Genomic DNA, 18,695 nt, shown 5'->3' with positions numbered 1-18,695 from the left:
ATTTCGGTTATAAATGTACATCTGCAAAGTTTTCAGCAAACTTGTCAACTGGAATGAGCATAAGAATATCTCCAAAAGTTTTGACAAAATTTCTTTAAAATGGAAAAACAAATGTCAAAATCTCCAAAATTTTATGCTCAAATTCCAATAGTTTCTTCATTTTGCATATTTATGCATTTATTGCAAGTGAATAAAATATTTTATAATCATATTTTTATAACCATAAATTATTTTATATATTTAATTTGCTAGTTTGAAATAAATGATTCAAATTTTTTATTGTTTTAATTAGTTGTTATAAAAATTGAGTTATTAGAGAAAATGTAGCATTTAATGCTCTTGCTTCTACAAAAATTTGCAGATTGCTATAAATTTGGAGAATTTCTCATTCTCTCTTTATCAATTTCTCTATTTTAAAGAATGAGATGCATAATCTGTTAGAGTGTAAAAAATCAAATATTCTTTAAAATTTCTCTTTTTTCTAAAATGTCAAATCTGTTGGAGATGCTCTAATAGGTCTCGTGAATGTTGTTGCTGCCAGAATTTTTCAATCAATGCTTGGATTTCTGCTCGGGTTTGTACTTTGAAGTTTGAACCAAATAAAAAAGATAGTGACGCTAGACAGTCCAAATTATGGTCTTGGTGAGAGACATTAAAAGATGCCTTTTGATGCAACAATAATGCTCAATGAAGGTTCATGAAAAAAAATGAATATGTGCAGTTTTTCAAACTGACCCTTCTCCTTGTTACTCCAAACTCGAGCTGGATTGCTTCAATCTTAAATTAAACTGTTGAAATAATTTGGCCAGCATTTCCCAGCAATTTTTTGCCCGGTGCACTAAATTTTTTGCATTTCTTCACAGGGCTTTTGCTGGCCGACTCCTGAAGCTCCAGGCATTCAGGTTCCATCTTCATGGTGTAAGTAGCAAGGGTGTATCCTAAAAGGTCGTCTAGAATAGAAGGTAACGCTGTCGAGAGTTGTGGGAAAATATTCATCCTTCATTGAGATTCCAATTTCAATTAGCCTTGGTGAGATTAGAACCCCGGTATGGAGGTTCTACTTCTACACCTACAGGCCTTTTCCGACTCTTAAAGAATAGGTCTTGTGTAACCATAAGTCATCAATAAAAGTTCTAATAATGTCGTGTTACTTTGTGGGATACATGATTTGTTTCCTAATTATTCCGACACATTTGTATCGAATCCATAGCTTTTAACATAGGTTCTACACTTGGTGGCAATATACTCCAAAGCAGCCTTACAGGCTAGCAGTAGTGGACGTTCTGCTGAGAGCAGATGAGCTAAAGGCCTCCCAACTGTATAGTAAAAGCTGCCTGAAGAATTTCTGACTAGAAATCCAAGTCTACCCTCAGAATGATTAACAAAAGCACCATCAATGCTTAATTTTAACCAACCTGGAGGGGAGCTGACAATTTAGTAACTCTTCTGATATGTCGAACTCCTTGAACTTTTGTGTGGTAGAAGTGGCCTGTGGACTATGGAAATATTTGTAAAACAACAAACCTCAGGGGATATAACTTAACAGCAGACGAAATGACTGTAGGTCACATCGGGACTTCCATCTTTTTCATGCAACAAAGAGCTTCAGCTCCTAAGGCAAGAAAACCAAATGCATAGTGACTTAGATTTCGACTTTTGAAACAATAGAATGCAATAACTACCAAGTGTGCAATCAAGCGTCTACTGCTACATAAGTACATATGCAAATACTTCAGATACAGATGCCAAACTAATAGCCTAGTCATGCCAATATATGAAAGTAATCCAGCATCCATTATACCAGTGTAGCTTTGTTTTCTTGCAGCAAAGACAGAACCTGCAGCAAAACAAGATACACAGGTGGTCCTGGAAGGCTAACCTTCCTTGAGATTGAAATCAGAGAGGTAGGGGGCCTAGAAGCCTACCATTAACAAATGGTTTTAAATTAGAAGCCCGGCATTAATATAAGACATGATTTGAATTCTACTCTGTGTTTCTAGCACAATAATTGTATTCTCTTATTAGATGCAAGTGACATTCATGTTAATTCTTACTGGCATGCTCATTTTATGCTTTCTGTGAATCTAAATTGGTTGTAGGAACAGGTTTTCATCCTTTTGATAGTCAGTTTTCAAGTAGTTTCAAGTGCATTTATGTACCCAAATATAAATATATAGCTTCCATGATTACGTACTCTAGCTTACACAAATCAGTTACCTGTGTGTCATCTGATTTGGCTTCAGACAAGTGGCTCTGATTTCACTGTCCCTTCGGTACATCCATTAAATTGAAAGAATACAGAGAAAAATCAGCACGATCCCTGCGCAAGAATGACAAACATATATCAAAAAGTAACTTGGTTTTAATATATAAGAACAAGCAATGCAGCAGACCATTTAAACCCTTTTGTTCTGGTGTGAAGATGATAATGAAATATAAAGTAGATTCCCATCCTGAGCCAACAGTAGTAAGGGTAACTGCCAACTTGAGCTGGAGAGGCAAATGGGTATACCTTCTCTATATGTATGCTCGTGACAGAGTTGTTTGTAGTTATAGACCCTTTCGTTATTTTATGGTTTGAATCAAGATCCATTATGCATTCTCAACAGCAGTCATTTCAACTATTAACAACATGGCGAACATATGGACAGTTCGATACAACTCCAGCAATATTATCTATTGCATCACAACATTCAACAAAAATTCAATGACCACACAGCTTCTGTCAAGCAGGCAATCCTACTTGGATCAAAAAATTCTACTTTCCCTTTCAAAAAAAAAAAGAATTCTACTTCAAAATGTTACAGACTCAGCAAATTCTACCTGGGAGGCTGGCAGTACAGTTGCGCAGATATTTGCTAGCTTTCCCTGATATCCAGATTCTTGAAGCTTTGATGTGTGTGCGTAAGATTCAGCATCAGAAATTTCAATGCAAAGATTGCCAACAGTTGGCACATTCAGGACATCGTAATCGCTGCTTAAACGGAGTGGCTTAGGATTTAATTATGTGAAGTTATACTCCCCACCACATCCCAAGTCCACATTGAAAACCTTCTTCACCGTTTGTTCTTTGAATAGGCTACCCTTCTGCATCCCATAACCAGCACTACTAGTGAGTGAAATATCAAACACGTTTGGCCGTGTAAAACCATTTCAAATTGCAAAGGCAGCAATCAGCCCTGTTCTTTATTTCCCTGTTTACAGAGGTTTGCAATGAATGTCTCATATGTAGATAACCCTGGGGCTAATGATCGGTCTTTCATGATTCTGAAATACGTTTTTGCTTCCTCTGATTTTCCGCATTGGAAAAAGCTCTTTATCAAGGATGTAAAAACCGATATTCCAGGAGAAAGTGACTTGGACTCCATCTCATAATAGAGCTTGAGAACTTCATCATTCTCCCCATTTCTCATATACCCGTCAATCAGAAGAGAGTACGTATCGTCATTCGGTGGGAACCCTTTATCTAACAGTATAGTTAACAACGCATTAGCTTGGTCGGCATCCCCAATTTCAGATAGCTTTCCAACCAACTCATTGAAAGCCCCAAGTCTGGGGATGAACCTGCGCTCCATCATCTGCTTCAAGTAACTCACACTTTCTTCCACTCTACCAGCTTTAGCACATCCCTCAATAAGAAAATTATAGCTCTCATCATATGCCTTCAAATCCATATTTTCCATATCATCCATCATTGATCTTGCTTCATCAATCCGTCCCGCTTTACAATGAGCCTCAATGAACAAGGTATAGACAAAAGGGTTTGCACGAAAACCTCTCTTAAGCATTTCTTCATACACCTGCAGTGCAGACCCCAAATCTCCTATTTTAACTTTAGCATAAACAATCAATGAGTAAGCAATTGTATCAAGGACCATATTCTTTTGCAACATTCTCTTCAATAACACCATTCCTTCTTCAACTCTACCCTCCTCCAAAATCCTAAACACCAAACTCGAATTCACAATCACAGAAGGAGAACACTTCCTTCCATGAATCCTGTCCAACATGTCAGCATACTTCCGCAACTCCCCTTCCTTGCACAAAGCATCAATCAAGATTCTAACCGTCTCTTCATTCGGATAACTCCTCATTTCCACCATATGCTCATAAATCTTCCAAACCAGAGCATTCCCCTCCGATTTCTCCACAACACGAAGCAAAGTGTTGTAACTTATAAGACTTAAAGGCATCCCACGCTCCCTCAGATAGCAACAAACATCAAAACCAGTCTCAAACATTCTCATCTTAGCATAACTCTGCACCAGCAAATCAAATACAAAAGGGTTTGAAGCAGTAACCTCATAACTACCCAGTAACGAATCCACAACCGAGAACTTCAAAGAATCTCCATCATTCTTCTTCAAAACCGATTCAATCAAAGCTCTAGCATCCATCACCATCTTGGCTCTCACCAAAATGTGAATGGTGATGGAGTAGGACCAGACCCCATGATCAAACTCCTTCCTTTTTGATACCCAATGAAAGAAACCAAGAGCACGTTTTGCATCATTTGGCTCCTTCAATTCTAACAATACACTCTCAACAAGTTTTGCATCTACTTTTACAGAATCAAACTTTGAAGTCAGAGCATCCCAACTCCAACCGGATTTGAAGGAATCACAGATGGCTCTGACAACGTTGTTGGGAACTGAGTTTGTATGCATGAGCTGAGCTGTCGGATTGATGGGTTTTAAGGATACTAAAGAGTGTGCAACTCGACGCAGCAAAGAACCCATCAAACTATAGATGAAGAAGTGAGAAAAAGTTATTTAATTTGGAGAATGTAAAGTTATCTGACCTCTCTGATGTGAGATTGGGAGCCTTTTGTGTTCCGAGTTGAGAGCTGAAATCGACGAAGGTGTCATGAGCTCGCTCGTATTGCTTCTCTTAAACCCTAACTTATGTCTTTAAATAGGTACGTAGATATTTGGCGACCCAATTCGTGACACTAATCAAATTCAATGAGATTCATATTTGCATCTAAGAAGATTCATATTCGCATCTAATATGAAGAAGTGGGGGAAAGGAAATGAAGAAGTGAAACAAGATCTACTACTTTGAAAAGCCAGAGAGAACTTGCTGTACAAATTGGCTTCACATGTACATTGATTACAAGACTCGCTTGAACTACAGAGCTAGTTTTTATTTTCAGAGCACCAACAGGCTCATAATTTAACTACATATCTTGCTTAGGCTTTCGACTCAATTCAGAATACTGGCCGCCCATTAGCTGCAATATTTCTTCCCACAAATTTTCTGATGAAGCACCATATATCAAACTAGGGCTGCAAGCAGCCACATGCCAGTAATTGGATTCAATCTCCTCTGCCAACTGGTCCAGCTGCCACCCAGCATAGCCGACAAAAAATCTGAAATCTTGAGGATTAAGAACTCCCTTCTTCACCAGACCAGCAGCTTCGTCCAAACTGTTACGAGCACCAAAACAAAGACCAGGCATCACCTCTTCAAACCCGGGAAGCTTACCCTTTCCCCCTGTTTTCAACAAGAACATGCTTGCCTCGAGAGGCCCACCAAAATGCAGGAAGCAATCAGAGAATGTGGTTGCAAGATCAATATTTGTGGGTCTCATGTGTTTAATTTTTTTCTGTAACGGCCTGTTGATAACAACTCCAAAAGGTCCCTCTTCTGGGTGTCTATTCCCTGATCGGAGGAGGAGAACAACAGTTCTTTCAAAGGTGCGAACCCCATCAAGCTTTTCTGTTGCAACAAGGATACAACCTGTCTCAGGTACTGCAATGGGATGAGCCCACTTCTCACCAAGAGGTTTCGACTGGTACTGAAGATCAGTTTCAGCCTGTTGAAAGATTCCAATTTAAATTTAAAATAACCAAGTATTAAGCTCCATCATTGTTAGATCTGCTGTCAATGATAAAAGTACCACATCCAATTCAGACCATTATAACTAACAAGTATAATTTGGATAGGACCATTGGTTCTGGAATAATACTAGAGATAACAAGACTATGACAACATTTGGGAAATTTCTGTACCTAGCCAAATTGCAATAATGCTAGTTGTGGAGTACGTAGAGAAAATCTATAACTTTTCCCTTTCAGGAATCAAACTCCCACTATAGAAGTAAATAAATCTATCAAAGAACATGAACTTTCATAGGAAACTCTTAATCACTATCAACTAAAAGCAGGAAAGAAAATGTACTTATGGGTGAGACCAGACTCACATAGTCAAATATGGTCATATGACGGTTTTGACTTGCACAAATTTCAAAATTGCTAGACATGGTTGATTTTAGGACATGAATTATCCTTCAAGAAATTCCTATACTCGATTGTAAATGGACTGACAAAAAGAGGTCTAGGGCTCAATAGCAAAAAACCAAGCAGAAAATACATTATAGGTTGGTTCAGGCAATCATGAAATACATCTGTGATTATAAAGAACCACTGGTTTGGATAGATTATTAGCTTCTAGTTTTAGAAGCCCAACGTGAAAACTTTTCAATTACACGCACCTGATAATTTGGTTAGGTCGGTTTAGTATGCTACCTAAGATCACTAGGTTATATGTATATATATAAACTAAAAAAGGACTCATAACAACAACTATTGGTCTACCAGAGATCAATACAAACTTCTTATTTGCCATTTGCATTATTACCTTGACTAAATATATCCGATAAATAAGAAAACAGGAGAAATCAATTCTTTGTCTTTACACATATTAGTTCTCAGTTTCTTTCATAAAAATTTCCCCTCGTAAGAATTTTTCAAGCATACTGGCCATTTAGAAAAGTAAAACATTACCTGCTCCCCACGAATAAACTGTGCCCTGACCTCTCTCCAATCTGAATTTATATGATAACTTTTCTCGGAAGAAGTGTCTTTAATATTTTCGGAGTTATTTCCGTTTGCACCATATCCTTCTGGAACAAGGTGGTCATCGTTTCCTGTTTGAAATATGACACCATTAAGTCAAAGGATAACTAGTACTTTTGATGTAGGACTGAGTGTTGCGGTATTTAAAAAGTTATTAGAGCTTATCACTTTGAAATCACCCCACACACACACACCAAAACCTGTTTCACTACCATAACTTTAGTATTATTTAAACTTATCTTGTACCCCAACAAATCCCATACCATATCATGTTTCACTATTTACAACCATAACTTCATTATTATCTACAAACTCCTTTTTCTTCTAAACTTCATAGGAGGACATCTAATCATACCAGGGAAAAGGAAACAAAGAGGGGAAAAAATTAAAAAAATTGCAAGATCAGACATCAATTGAGCCATTTGATGATAACGATCCTGTCAAAATAAAAAGGAAAACAACATTTTTAGAACTTGGTCCAAATTCAGTGGCCAAATGGTTCGTGTTTGGTTAAGAGAACCAAAACAGATGGTTTGTCGGTTCAACCCTCAATGCAATCTGATGATCAGGACCATCCATTCACTCCTTCTCCATTCAAGAATGAGTGAATGGATGGTCTCAATCATCAGATTGCAGTGACGGTTGAACCCACAAGCCCTCTGTTTTGCTTCTTGCAAAAGGGATTTCTCTTTAGAAATTCACCAATGGTACCTCTGGAACAAGCATTGGGTCTAAATAGGAGGGTTTTTGGCCCGTACTACTTGTTATAGAGCATACAAGTAGACTATTCATTTAGAGAAAATAGCGTGCAGTATCGACTGCGCTTATAATAGCCTAAATTCAATAGAATCATTGTCATCTCATACTAATCAGTTTCCGAAAGCGGTATGTACAGAAACCTCAAAAACAAAATATAACTTATTACATTATCTAAAAGATTATTTTAGATAATGTGACTTATGATCAGGTCAGTACTCGGGCAAAGCATTGTCAAATTAAAAACAGCAAAAATCATTCATTTGGCTGTAAAAGAGCTGTAACTGGAGCCGCTGATGATTCATAATCAAAGGCTGATGGCAAGTCTAGCCCCATTTCTAGGCTCTAAATTTTAAACCCTAAACACTAAAGCATCCACTTCTCTTCAGTATTCCAATCCTAATTACCAGCAGAGGTCAACTCCCAAGAAAAATGTAAGTGATCACAAACCCACACGCACACAAATTGAACCCAAATCAAAATCAAAATCAAAACCAAAACCCACCACGTAATCAAACCTTAACAACACAAAATGAACAGCTGAAAACAAAAATACAACACACCGGAAGAAGAGGAGGAGGAGTTTCCCGGATTGTTGTTCTTCTTGCCGGTGGCCCTGACGACGAAGCGCGGCGGCTTGAGATTGAAACTCAAGTCACGAGCATCAAACACCCTCCCACCACCACCACCACCACCACAGTCGTCGAGTCCTCCGCCGCCGCCGAGCCAGGAGGGGCGGGGCTTTCCGGAGTTCCAGGAGTGTCGGAGGAGGAAGGGGGTTCGGGTGACGTTGTTGGTGACGTGAACGGACCACAGATCCATGGCCGGATCACCTCTTCGACTCTCAGTGACGTGGGAAACGATGAGAGGGAGAGAGAGAGAGAGTGAAGCAAAGGGAGTCAGTCAGTGAACGATAGATAGTAATAGCAAAAGCGAACAAACCAATAGGAGGGAAGAGAGAGAGAGAGAGAGAGAGAGAGAGAGAGGGACAGCGACGGTGATGGGTTTGGGAAAGAAGGAAGAGGAGAGAATATGCTTTGTTTTTAAAGAATTTAACCGAAATGGGTGTGGGAGTGTGTGAGTGGGTCAGTGCTGGCGGGTAAACTGCCGCACATTCTCTAACTGCCCTTTTTTTCTTTCTTTTTTTGTTTTCGTCTCTTGGCTACCCTTCATCATTTGCTCTGTAGTGGGTTTGTGATTTCGTGCGGGGTGAACACGGGCCACTACGGTTTGGTTCGGGACAAAATTTATAATTTAACTTAAATTTTAAATTCGGTTTGGTTCGGTTCGGTTTTTCTCATTTTATAAACTGTGACCCACATCCGACCCAACTCACACGGTTTGGTTCGATTTTTTTCGGTTTTACCCGTATGTAGATTACGTAATATTAGACATTAATTTTAAAGTAAAAAATTTAACATAAAGATGAAAAACAAAAGATCTAATTGATTATTTCATACCTAATTGACTCGAACATCTTCACAGTGTCTATATTTAACTCAAGTACAAAAAAACTCTATTACATTAAAATCATAGAGGAATAAAAATGTTCGCACTCCTTGTGGGTTTAAGTAATTGAACCTCGCTAAGTCTGTCGTGTAGGTTGTTTGGTTTGTCCAAGCCATCTTTCACGTCTCATATGAGTCGTTATTAATACTTATTCGCTGAAGATATGAAACATTAATATAATTATTGATTAAAGAATTCAATTTTTAGAGTCACGGTACAAAGAGAGGCAACATGAAATGGAGATTGAGCGAGGAGGGAGGGGAGAAGAGGGAGGAATGAAGAGTTATGTAGATTGGTATTGCGAAATGAAGTGAAATTTTAATATAGCGCTAAAGTAAGAAGTGAGGATTTAGAAAGAGAGATGACCGTAAGTTTTTTTTTGTCTGAGATATGAGAGAGACCACAAGATTAATTAGGCCAATTAGGTTTATGTTGACTTTAGTTTTACTTTTTTTTAATAATAAAAGTAAAAATATACCAAAATGATGACGTTGACTGTTGATTTCGAGTTATTTGGATCGGTTCAGTTTCATTCGGTTTATAAGGGACTAAATCCAAAACTCAACCCAAACATAATCGGTTCGATTCGGTTTTCTTATTTTCAGTTTGGTTTTTTTCAGTTTTCAGTTTTTTCGGATTCAATTTAGATTCGGCTATGGTTTTTTTTCAGTTTTTGGGTCTGCGTATCCACCCCTAATTTTGTGGCCGTCATTGGGCGGCCGGGGTGGTGGTTTGGTGGCGATCGTAGGTTATGTTTAGGTTTACGGCTAGTTTAGTTGACACGACTCATAGGAGCGTGCTTGTTGATGAACCAAGTTCAATGCAAGTTTGTTGTATTTTTACATGCCACACATCAGTGTTATTAGTTTCGAGGTTGTTTCCAGTAAACGTTACGGACTTTAATGTTTCACTTCGGAATGTACTGGAAAACGATAGTTGAAAAGAAATAGAAAATTAGAGATAGTACCAAAACACTATTTTGTCTTTATTTGAGCTATACAACATCGCAACCATCGTCTCTAATGTGTGGCAAGAAAGTTATCGTGTTCCTTTTATGATCTGCAATTTTCTTCCCCTTTTTGGTGTATACGCATGCCGTCGACCCATCCTTAATCATCCCAGCTAAGGGCGCTATGAAGGTTACCGGACTCTCGCTTCCAACCCGCCCGCATGTTCAAATCCATGTTAGGATTGCCTCCAAGTATGTTCAGGGGCATGTGAAACAATTTTTATCTTCTTGCAGATACCAACTTGGAAGACTTTAAAACAAAACAAACACACTAGTTTGGGGCGAAATTCGTTTCACCATCAATAGCGGTAAATACTGATCTCAGACAAATGTACTCGGCCATGTATCAAAAAGATGGGAGGAACTACGCGAACTCATAACCATCAAAAGTAAAGGTCTAGTATCATAATCAAAACCAAAACTGAACACTGCCAGTGAAAAGTCATCGAACCTCCACAACATTTTCATCTTAAAAGACGCCTAACAATCAATATTTGATAGGAGCAATGATCTCTAGATGGGAACCTAGTTTCTCCTCAGCAACCTTTTCAGCTTTCACCCTCAGTTTGTTCAACTGCTTCTTCCTCTCATATGCAAGTTGTGCCCTCTCTTTTCTCTTCTTCTCAAGCTCCTGTGCAAATGTAGCAATAAAAGATTCATTTAACAGTCATAAGTACATCCGTTTGAATAGATATTAAACACCAGAATAAATAGGCATTCTCAAAAGTCCATAACCCTCAAAGCTTGGGCAGTCAAATCTAAGAAATCTGAAACACCCATCTTCAAAAGCAAGGTCATAAACTGATCGATAACAAATTATACAATTTCACTCTTTGCCCAAGGACCTTAGGTTGTATGGTAACATCAATACGAGGTTATGGCAGACATGACATGGACTACGTAATCACAAGAAGCAAGTGATAAACAGCTAAGGAATTTGAAAAAAAAAACAATGGTCTCCAAACAAAGGGAATCAACTCATAACACTAGTTTGAGATATAATTTTCACCGACAACTACTCTTTTAATACAAGATCAAACCAGGATGTATGATACCGACACTCGAGCATCAGCACTTAAAGCTAGATGTATAAATCTTTTAACTCGGGTGAAATAAAAGGCCCCATTGGATTGTGATTAATTCAATTAACAACACAAATGCATTAATTGACTCCACTGTAACATTCAAACTGAAAATTAAGGGCATGCAACACCAGAGTAGAACAAGAGCAGAAAACAATACAAATAGCCAAGTCTAACCTTGATGGTGTCATAGTGGTTCCATCCAACCTCAGATGAGAGCTTGCCCAATAGACAGTACTTATGTCCAGCTTGAAGCCTCAAGACCCTGATAATTTTCAAAACCAAGAAACAATAAGCCTTTACTTGAAGATTACACACTGAAACAAATTCCACCGAAATAAAGATCTCACATAAAAAAGCTACTACCAAAAAGAAACTCACTTGAGAGCATCAGGAATAACCATCCTCTTAATCTTATCATAAGGAGGGGGAACTCCTTCATAAGCCTTCAACCGAGCTAGCGCAGCAGCTCCTCGCTTTGTCTTGTGCGGAATCATCCTAACAGAACCAAAAACAACACAAAAGTTACAACATTCAGAAAAAACTTCCCACCTCCTATGGAATATACAGAACTGACAATCTGTGTTCTAGTTTCAATGACACATTATAACCAAACAACCCCATAACAACATCAGATAAAAAAAACTGTGCCTTTGAAACTCTAATTCAATTCCAACAGCAAAAGCTAACAACTTTGATGTGCAATAACAAAACTAATCTCAACCCAGAAAAGAAAAACCAACTGGGTACTACACATTATGCTTATAACTTCCATAAACCCTACTAAACTCATCAATCAAACTCCTCGAAAACGTACCCACGAATGGTGCGCCAGAGAATCTTAGCAGGAGCGCGAAAGTGAATAGGACCATGAGAAGGCTTGGTGTTCATACGCTTACGCAAGAAGCGCATGTACTTCATCTTCTGCCTCACAAGCCCACCGGAGATACAGATCTCCTCGCACCGAACCACCACCACCTTCTGGCCGTTCAGAAGCTCTTTGGCGATTATAGACGACAACCGGCCGAGCATGTGGTGGCGCGCGTCCACTACCACGCGCTTGGCGCAGATCCCTGAACCGGAAACCATTCTTCTTCGGTCTCTCTCTGTGAAGAGGCTTAGGCTCTGCGGCAAGTGAGAAATGGTAGAGGCGTTAGGGTTTTAGGGGGTATTTATAGTTAACTGGATCCTGACCTTTTTATCACACGATTTTATGTTAGATCCTTGAACATTTCATTACTTGCGATATTCCCCCTTAATTGTTTTTTCTTTTTTTTTTTTCTCTTTTCTCCAATGAAAATAAGAAAGATTACAGAATTTTTCACCGTTAAAGAACCAAAAATAAAACCGTAATCATGATCAATCCGGCTTTTATAATCTTCTCCACAACACCCATAAACTTTAAGGAGCAATAACCGGAATGTCTAAGCTAATCCGGTTACAAAACTTGCAACAAAACAACATTCATTTAAGATACACAAGGCCGTCAAATTTCAGCTTCCAATTATGGGTTCTAAAAAGATTTCAACTTAATGATTAAAAAATTAGAACAATGTGTATGATAAACAGATGGAAAATTGAGGAAGTCTGTCAAAGATGGAAAATAAAGTGAGTCGTTTTAAGAGGATAAAAAATCCCTCTAAAAATTAGATTATTATCACTTGCATGCTAAATATAGAGTTTAACCATGTTATGAGTTTCTTTCTTAATTGAAATTTCATTTATCAGATGCAAAACTCAGGCCAAGAAAGTCATTACATATCCACCCGCTATCACTTATTTCAAGATGGGCAGAGCTTCATGACATAACACCAAACTGATACATAGGATAGACCCTCTATCTAAACACCTTCGCCCAATGCAAAAGAACTAAGACTGATGCCAACATCGGTAAAAAAGGCAACAAACAGAGCAAACAAAGCAAAGTGTAGAACGCGAATCTGAAAACAAATAAGAATGCAGACACGTGTACAAATAAAATGTAATTTATTGAATATCAAGCGCGGGGTTACAATCTTTGGTGAACTCCTCTGATTCTATCTCCGTATGTGATTTGTCTCAAGGGTGACATGCACTTGATCTTGAGGATTTGAGTTTGATTTGGATTTGACTTGATGAAGAACGAGCGATTTGGCCGCTTGATGATTCTTCGTGGACTTGAGTTTGGATTGGATTTGGATTTGATGAAGAACGAGCGATTTGGCCGCTTGATGATTCTTCGTGGACTTGAGGTTGAATTTGGATTTGATGAAGAATGAGCGATTTGGTGGCTTGACGATTCTTCGTGGATTTGATGATCTTCGTGGACTTGAGAGACTTCGGGATTTGTCGAGAGTGATTCTTGCTCAAGTGATTTCTCTCCTTCTTCTCCAAGTCTCAAAATCCCCTCCTCTCTTTATGTTGAAAATGGTATTTATAGTGTCAAGAATATTCTATTTATAGAATATTTTAATGATACTAAAATAATAATATTTTTTTAGTTGTATAATTAAATCAATATGTATTTTCTGATTAATTTAAATAATCAAGATTCAAATAATTGATTTAATTATAACCGTAAAGAAATTTATTAATTTAATTAAACGCCTGATTACCATTTTGATCGTCAATGACATTTAATTTCCAATTAAAGTCGGAATCACGTAGCTTTGATTACGATCATCCGTTTATGTGCTGACGCGAATTTTATTCGGGTCCGTACTGACTTTGTTGACTTTTGGGCCACGTGTGCAATTTTGTCGGGTTCTTGGTCGATTTAATCATTTAATGAAAAATGATTTACTTCATTAAATTTCTTGTGTCTACAAATGCCCCCACTTCAAGTCGTGCTGCAGACATGTCGTCATCACGTGCCGAAAGTGCAGCTTGAAGTATGTACTTTAATTTGGAGAATTTGTGGAGCTAGCATTAATTGATTGAGAGTGTTGGCATTTATTGATGATCATTGACAAATTTCTTCTCTAGCATTAATTGCTTGGGAGTGTTGGCATTGCAATTAATTTAGGGTGTTAGCATTAATTTCTGGAAGTCCATTACCGAGCCAACTTCCTCACCTGCAAGGATGTCCATAATGAGATTTTCCAACTGTGATATAAGTTGCATGGGATCAATCCTTAATCTCATCAACTCCCTGGCCCTTCAAGTAATTCATCATCAGAAACAGCTCCAATAAGTGAACCATGGCCCTTCTAGAAGTGTCAGATGAAAATGCCTGATCTAGCCATTCAAGTAATTTTTTTTTACCAAGCAAACTTAGCTGATCAAGCATCATCTCTGCATCCTTAAGTGAACCCTATTTGATTTAGCAGCGACGAATTTTAAAGCAACCTGATCAAAGTCAAGCCCCTCTTCAAAACATATTTTCCCTAGCTTGCTTGCCTATTTAAATCCTGCAATCTTCTTCATAAACTCTTCCCCTTTTATTCTCCCCCTCTCCTCTGTCCTGAGCTTGAGCTCTTATCTCTTAGCTGCTGCTTCTTCCATCTACTCCCTCCAATGATGTTTTGGAACCGGTTTCTGGATTTTGTGAGGATAGGTTCAGTGATTAATAATGCCGCTGAGTCATTTTTTTTCAAGAGTGAGATTAGGAGGAGGTTGTGTGTGGCAGCAGCGCTGATTGTCGTGTGGGTTATTTCATTCCTCTACCAGGGTTTGATAGGAGGTTGATACCGCAAGATTATCTCAACTTTGCCTCTGGATCAGTTGGTGAGTACTGAGTAATTGATGCTTGTAGTATAGTCGGACTTTCGTTTCTGATATCTTATACATGTTGACTAGTTCTTACTGCTAAGTATATTTCCTGTGTTCCTTTCTTGCAGATGAGCATGGTGATTTTTCAGCAGAGCTTAAAATGTCCTTGTTCCAGCTTGGGATCAGCCCTCAAATTATAGCTTCGATTATTATGCAGGTTTGCTGTTTTTCTTCAGCTAGTATAGTTTAATTTATGTTGACTTGGTGATTGAGAGCGTACGGATTCTCTTGATGTGCAGCAGTGCAGGTACTTTGTTATCTCATTCCCTCCTTGGTGAAGTTTAGCTCAACTTGGCTGCAACTCGGCTTCAACTCGGCTGCGACTTGGCTTCAACTTGGCTGCCACTCGGCTGCCACTCGGCTGCCACTCGGCTGCCACTCGGCTTCAACTCGGCTGCGACTCGACTGCGACTTGGTTGTAGCTCGGCTGCGACTCGGCTGCGACTCGACTGCAACTTGGCTCCACTATGCGATCCTATTTCTGTTTTTTTTTGTAGGATTTTGACAACAAATTCAAGAGTCGCGGTCAATCTATCCATTCGACTTCTTTTGAAACGCGTTGGTTTCTGACGGATTTGAAGAACGTAAACGACCTAATCGCTTGACTGCTCTCAATTCATAGACTTGACGGCAATCAACAAAAGCGGATTAGGCTTTACGCATCACATTCAACATGACGGCTTTCAAAAGTTTCAAGGATGGGACGATTACTATCCTCGAGGATGTTACAGATGAGCAACCTGATGGCACCACCTTGATTGTATATCCCTCTCTTACTGGGCCATTTGCTTTTAAAACTCCATTTTATGGCAGCTCCACTCCTGTCTCACAGTGGACTCATGCAATGAACCGTCAAGTAGCCAGCTTTCGACCGTCTAAGTCAGGCAATGAGGATTTAAGTTCAGACGTTTTGATGCTGAAGTCTGCACACCGTGATGAAGATGCTCCCGCGATGTCATTCAAGCTTCTCAGGGACTCTATATCCGACAACTCTGCACGATGGGGTGTGTTTCGAACTACCGGCGGTTTTACCTACACAGAGTGCTACTGGGAGTGGGTAGAAGATGTTTTAAGCCGAAACAAAGACCATATCAAGAAGACGGGCCTCTATCGAGCAGTGTTCGCATTATTATTCAGCTATGATCGTTTTCCTTCCGTTGTGCGAGCCTTTTGTGAGTAGTGGTGCCCTACTACAAACACTCTGCACACATCGCAAGGTGAGATGTCTATATCCCTTTTGGACCTTTTGCATATTGGAGGCTTGCCCATCATCGGGAGGTTTTATGACGAAGTTGTTCCACCCATTGCCGAGTTTTCTGCAAAGAGTAAAGAAGGGGAGCTTCTTATCCCCAAAAGTTGTCGTTATTTGTTTCTTGCTTACCATAGATTGTGCAAGAGGGATCGTGGCAACGTGAAGGTAGCTACATGGATACGGTATTGGTACAAAGGCCAGATGAGATACAAGAGGCCTATTACCAAGAGTACGCGGAATAAGAGGGATGCGCCCACTAATACTCACGATCCATCGGGCGCCATTCCAGGGATTCGCCAACGAACTCCGGAGGATCTTTCACCATTCGAGGATTTAGGCGTGGAAGAAGCAAATATGGAATCTGTTTACCTCTCTGCCTTTTATGTGTGCTGGCTTTGTTTATTCGTATTCCCGAAGAATGATCCATGTTTTATTCGTCCGGGTGTTTTTAAGATCGCTCATAGGATGGCCCGAGGTCAAAACTACAGTCTGGCGGTTCCTGTATTGGCGAATATATATCAGGGTTTAAATGCCATATCTGTCTCAAGTGATCCAGGAAGCTGTCCAGCTGCGCTTCCTTTTCATTATTTGTACGGGTGGTTGGGCGAGTATTTCGGCACTCATTTCTTCTCCCGACATCCAGAAAGCTTCAGGCCTTTAATGGTTCATATTTCAGGGGAATTGTCAGCAAGGAATTTCGAGGATGGACAGGCCCGTGCCTTGTTCACAGCTTGTGATAATGTTCGGATGAAACGATTTGCCAAAGTTCCAAGTACGCGCAAACTGATCGTTGACACCCACGGAGCCCTTCCTGCAGATTCCGCCTATCTCATTAGCCTTCGCTCCGGATTTGTGTCTCTACGGCAAGATAGTTGGCGAGTAGTCAAACCATATAACCCTCAGCGATTCAGCCGACAATTCGGATATGTTCAGGGTGTCCCCGGAGGTTCCCAAAGAGATAGTCGACCCGTACCTTTAGCTCGGACATACTCAGTTTGGGATAATTTGACAAAGCTTGGCACCAAAGGTGAGGTAATTTTGCCTATGAAAAGTGACATCACCCAGTTTATGGTTACTCAAGACTACATCGAATGGTGGTCCAAAGTTCATCACCCTGCGTTGAAGAGGCCTATGAAGATAACCATTGTAAATTTGCCACAACAAGAGCCTCTGAAAGCTAAAGGAGACGACCGTGCGACAACTCCTCTCCCAATTTTGGTCTCCGCCGAAGCTTTGCCCCCGGTTGACAACTATCAGATTCCACCTACTCCAGCTTTGGAAGGAATTGGAGATTTAGCAGATTTCCGCCCCAAGTCGAATGAAAAGGTTGCTACATGCAGGATGCGTAGTAGAAGCAGCAATAGTACTCATAGTGACGTGCACTTCAAACGCCAAAAGAGGGATGATGGTGGTCTTGGACCTATTTACTTCAATCCCAATGCCGACTTTGATCTTGGCGGCAATTTTCTTAGGGGCGTTCCTGGTCCTTCAAAACTCTGAGGTATTCATATAAACCATTTTTTTTTGCTATATTTGCTTTTGTGCTCGTCCCCTTTAGCTACGTATCATATTCAACAGTTTTTGCCAACTTGATCCAATTTTGTTCCTCCCAACTTGAAGATATCGGTTATTTTGATGAAGTCTGCTCAGGTGACGGCGTTCAATTTCCTTTCGAGGAGTGCGCAGCTAGCATTTTCCCAGAAAAGAACGTATGTCGGAAGGAGAGTGAATCACAGCCAGTTGACCAGAGAGGTATACACGAATTCATTTATATATTATTTTCCCGCACTTCTTCAATAATGTATGCTCATTTTCACTCTCATATACACAGGTTTGTCCACGGCGACGGGAAGTACGAAGCCTTCAGAAAAAGCAATATTTCCTGAAGCTTCTGTGTGCGATATCGAGGTAGTGGATACAAGTCAAAGGCTCCGCGATATCCGCATGCGAGCAGCTGCAGAAGTTTGTGCAAAGATAGAAGGCGTGATAGCGACGTATTCTCTGAAGATGATTATTGCTGGGAGGAATGAGCTTGATATGTTGACGAATGAACTTATCAAATATGAAGTCGACCCATCAACAATAAAAAAAAGATTGGAGCAGTTGATGACAAGCGCTACCCTATATGACTCTGCAAGGCTTGCATGCTCTCACAAATGCGCCATGGGCACCAGCGCCCAAAAATTGGCAGAGACAGAGTCTGAAATCACAACAGCCCAAGAAATTCGACAAAATAGTTTTAATCAGCGTAAGTCTACACTTGAGTCCCTTGAGAACTGGAAGAAAGAACAACAGAAGCTAGAGCAGACGTTGGACTCGCTGGATGCGGACTTGTTTCGTCATGATGCAAGACTTGCTGATCTAGAACAGAAGAAGTGCCAAATTCGAGAGATTCCAGAACTGACGGCAACAGAGATTGAAGAGGCAAAGAAGTTGCGAGCCAATTTTGAAGAACATCGTAGCAGCTTCAAGGGTTT

The 18,695-nt window shown here is 39.7% G+C and overlaps 3 protein-coding genes and 1 non-coding gene across 5 annotated transcripts; 1 reads left to right on the top strand and 3 right to left on the bottom strand.

Moving 5' to 3' along the window:
• Positions 1–1,112: 1,112 nt before the first annotated feature.
• On the bottom strand, positions 1,113–4,856 carry LOC126796039 (pentatricopeptide repeat-containing protein At1g66345, mitochondrial). Of its 2 annotated transcripts, XM_050522803.1 has the most exons (3): positions 2,824–4,856; positions 2,195–2,320; positions 1,113–1,612 (listed from the first exon to the last, which is right to left on the bottom strand). In XM_050522803.1, the coding sequence occupies exon 1, from the start codon at positions 4,737–4,739 to the stop codon at positions 3,174–3,176; it is 1,566 nt and encodes a 521-aa protein (XP_050378760.1). In that variant the 5' UTR covers positions 4,740–4,856; the 3' UTR covers positions 1,113–1,612; positions 2,195–2,320; positions 2,824–3,173. The 2 variants fall into 2 exon arrangements, with proteins under 2 accessions (XP_050378760.1, XP_050378759.1); XM_050522802.1 differs by having other exon boundaries at positions 1,113–2,320.
• Positions 2,264–2,365, top strand: LOC126796531 (U6 spliceosomal RNA). The gene has a single exon (XR_007672375.1). It is a non-coding gene; the product is annotated as a U6 spliceosomal RNA (small nuclear RNA).
• A 177-nt stretch (positions 4,857–5,033) lies between the features above and the next one.
• LOC126796056 (uncharacterized) lies at positions 5,034–8,587 on the bottom strand. Its single transcript, XM_050522822.1, has 3 exons — positions 8,180–8,587; positions 6,789–6,931; positions 5,034–5,818 (listed from the first exon to the last, which is right to left on the bottom strand). The coding sequence occupies exons 1-3, from the start codon at positions 8,436–8,438 to the stop codon at positions 5,180–5,182; spliced, it is 1,041 nt and encodes a 346-aa protein (XP_050378779.1). The 5' UTR covers positions 8,439–8,587; the 3' UTR covers positions 5,034–5,179.
• A 1,926-nt stretch (positions 8,588–10,513) lies between these two features.
• Positions 10,514–12,362, bottom strand: LOC126796061 (60S ribosomal protein L13a-4). Its single transcript, XM_050522826.1, has 4 exons — positions 12,034–12,362; positions 11,598–11,714; positions 11,394–11,481; positions 10,514–10,765 (listed from the first exon to the last, which is right to left on the bottom strand). Exons 1-4 carry the CDS (start codon positions 12,303–12,305, stop codon positions 10,622–10,624), a joined length of 621 nt encoding a protein of 206 aa, XP_050378783.1. The 5' UTR covers positions 12,306–12,362; the 3' UTR covers positions 10,514–10,621.
• Between the last annotated feature and the right edge of the window lie 6,333 nt (positions 12,363–18,695).

This window comes from Argentina anserina, chromosome 5 (assembly GCF_933775445.1).
Source record: "Argentina anserina chromosome 5, drPotAnse1.1, whole genome shotgun sequence".
NCBI classification, from domain to species: domain Eukaryota; kingdom Viridiplantae; phylum Streptophyta; class Magnoliopsida; order Rosales; family Rosaceae; genus Argentina; species Argentina anserina.
This window is presented reverse-complemented; position numbering and strand designations above follow the sequence as displayed.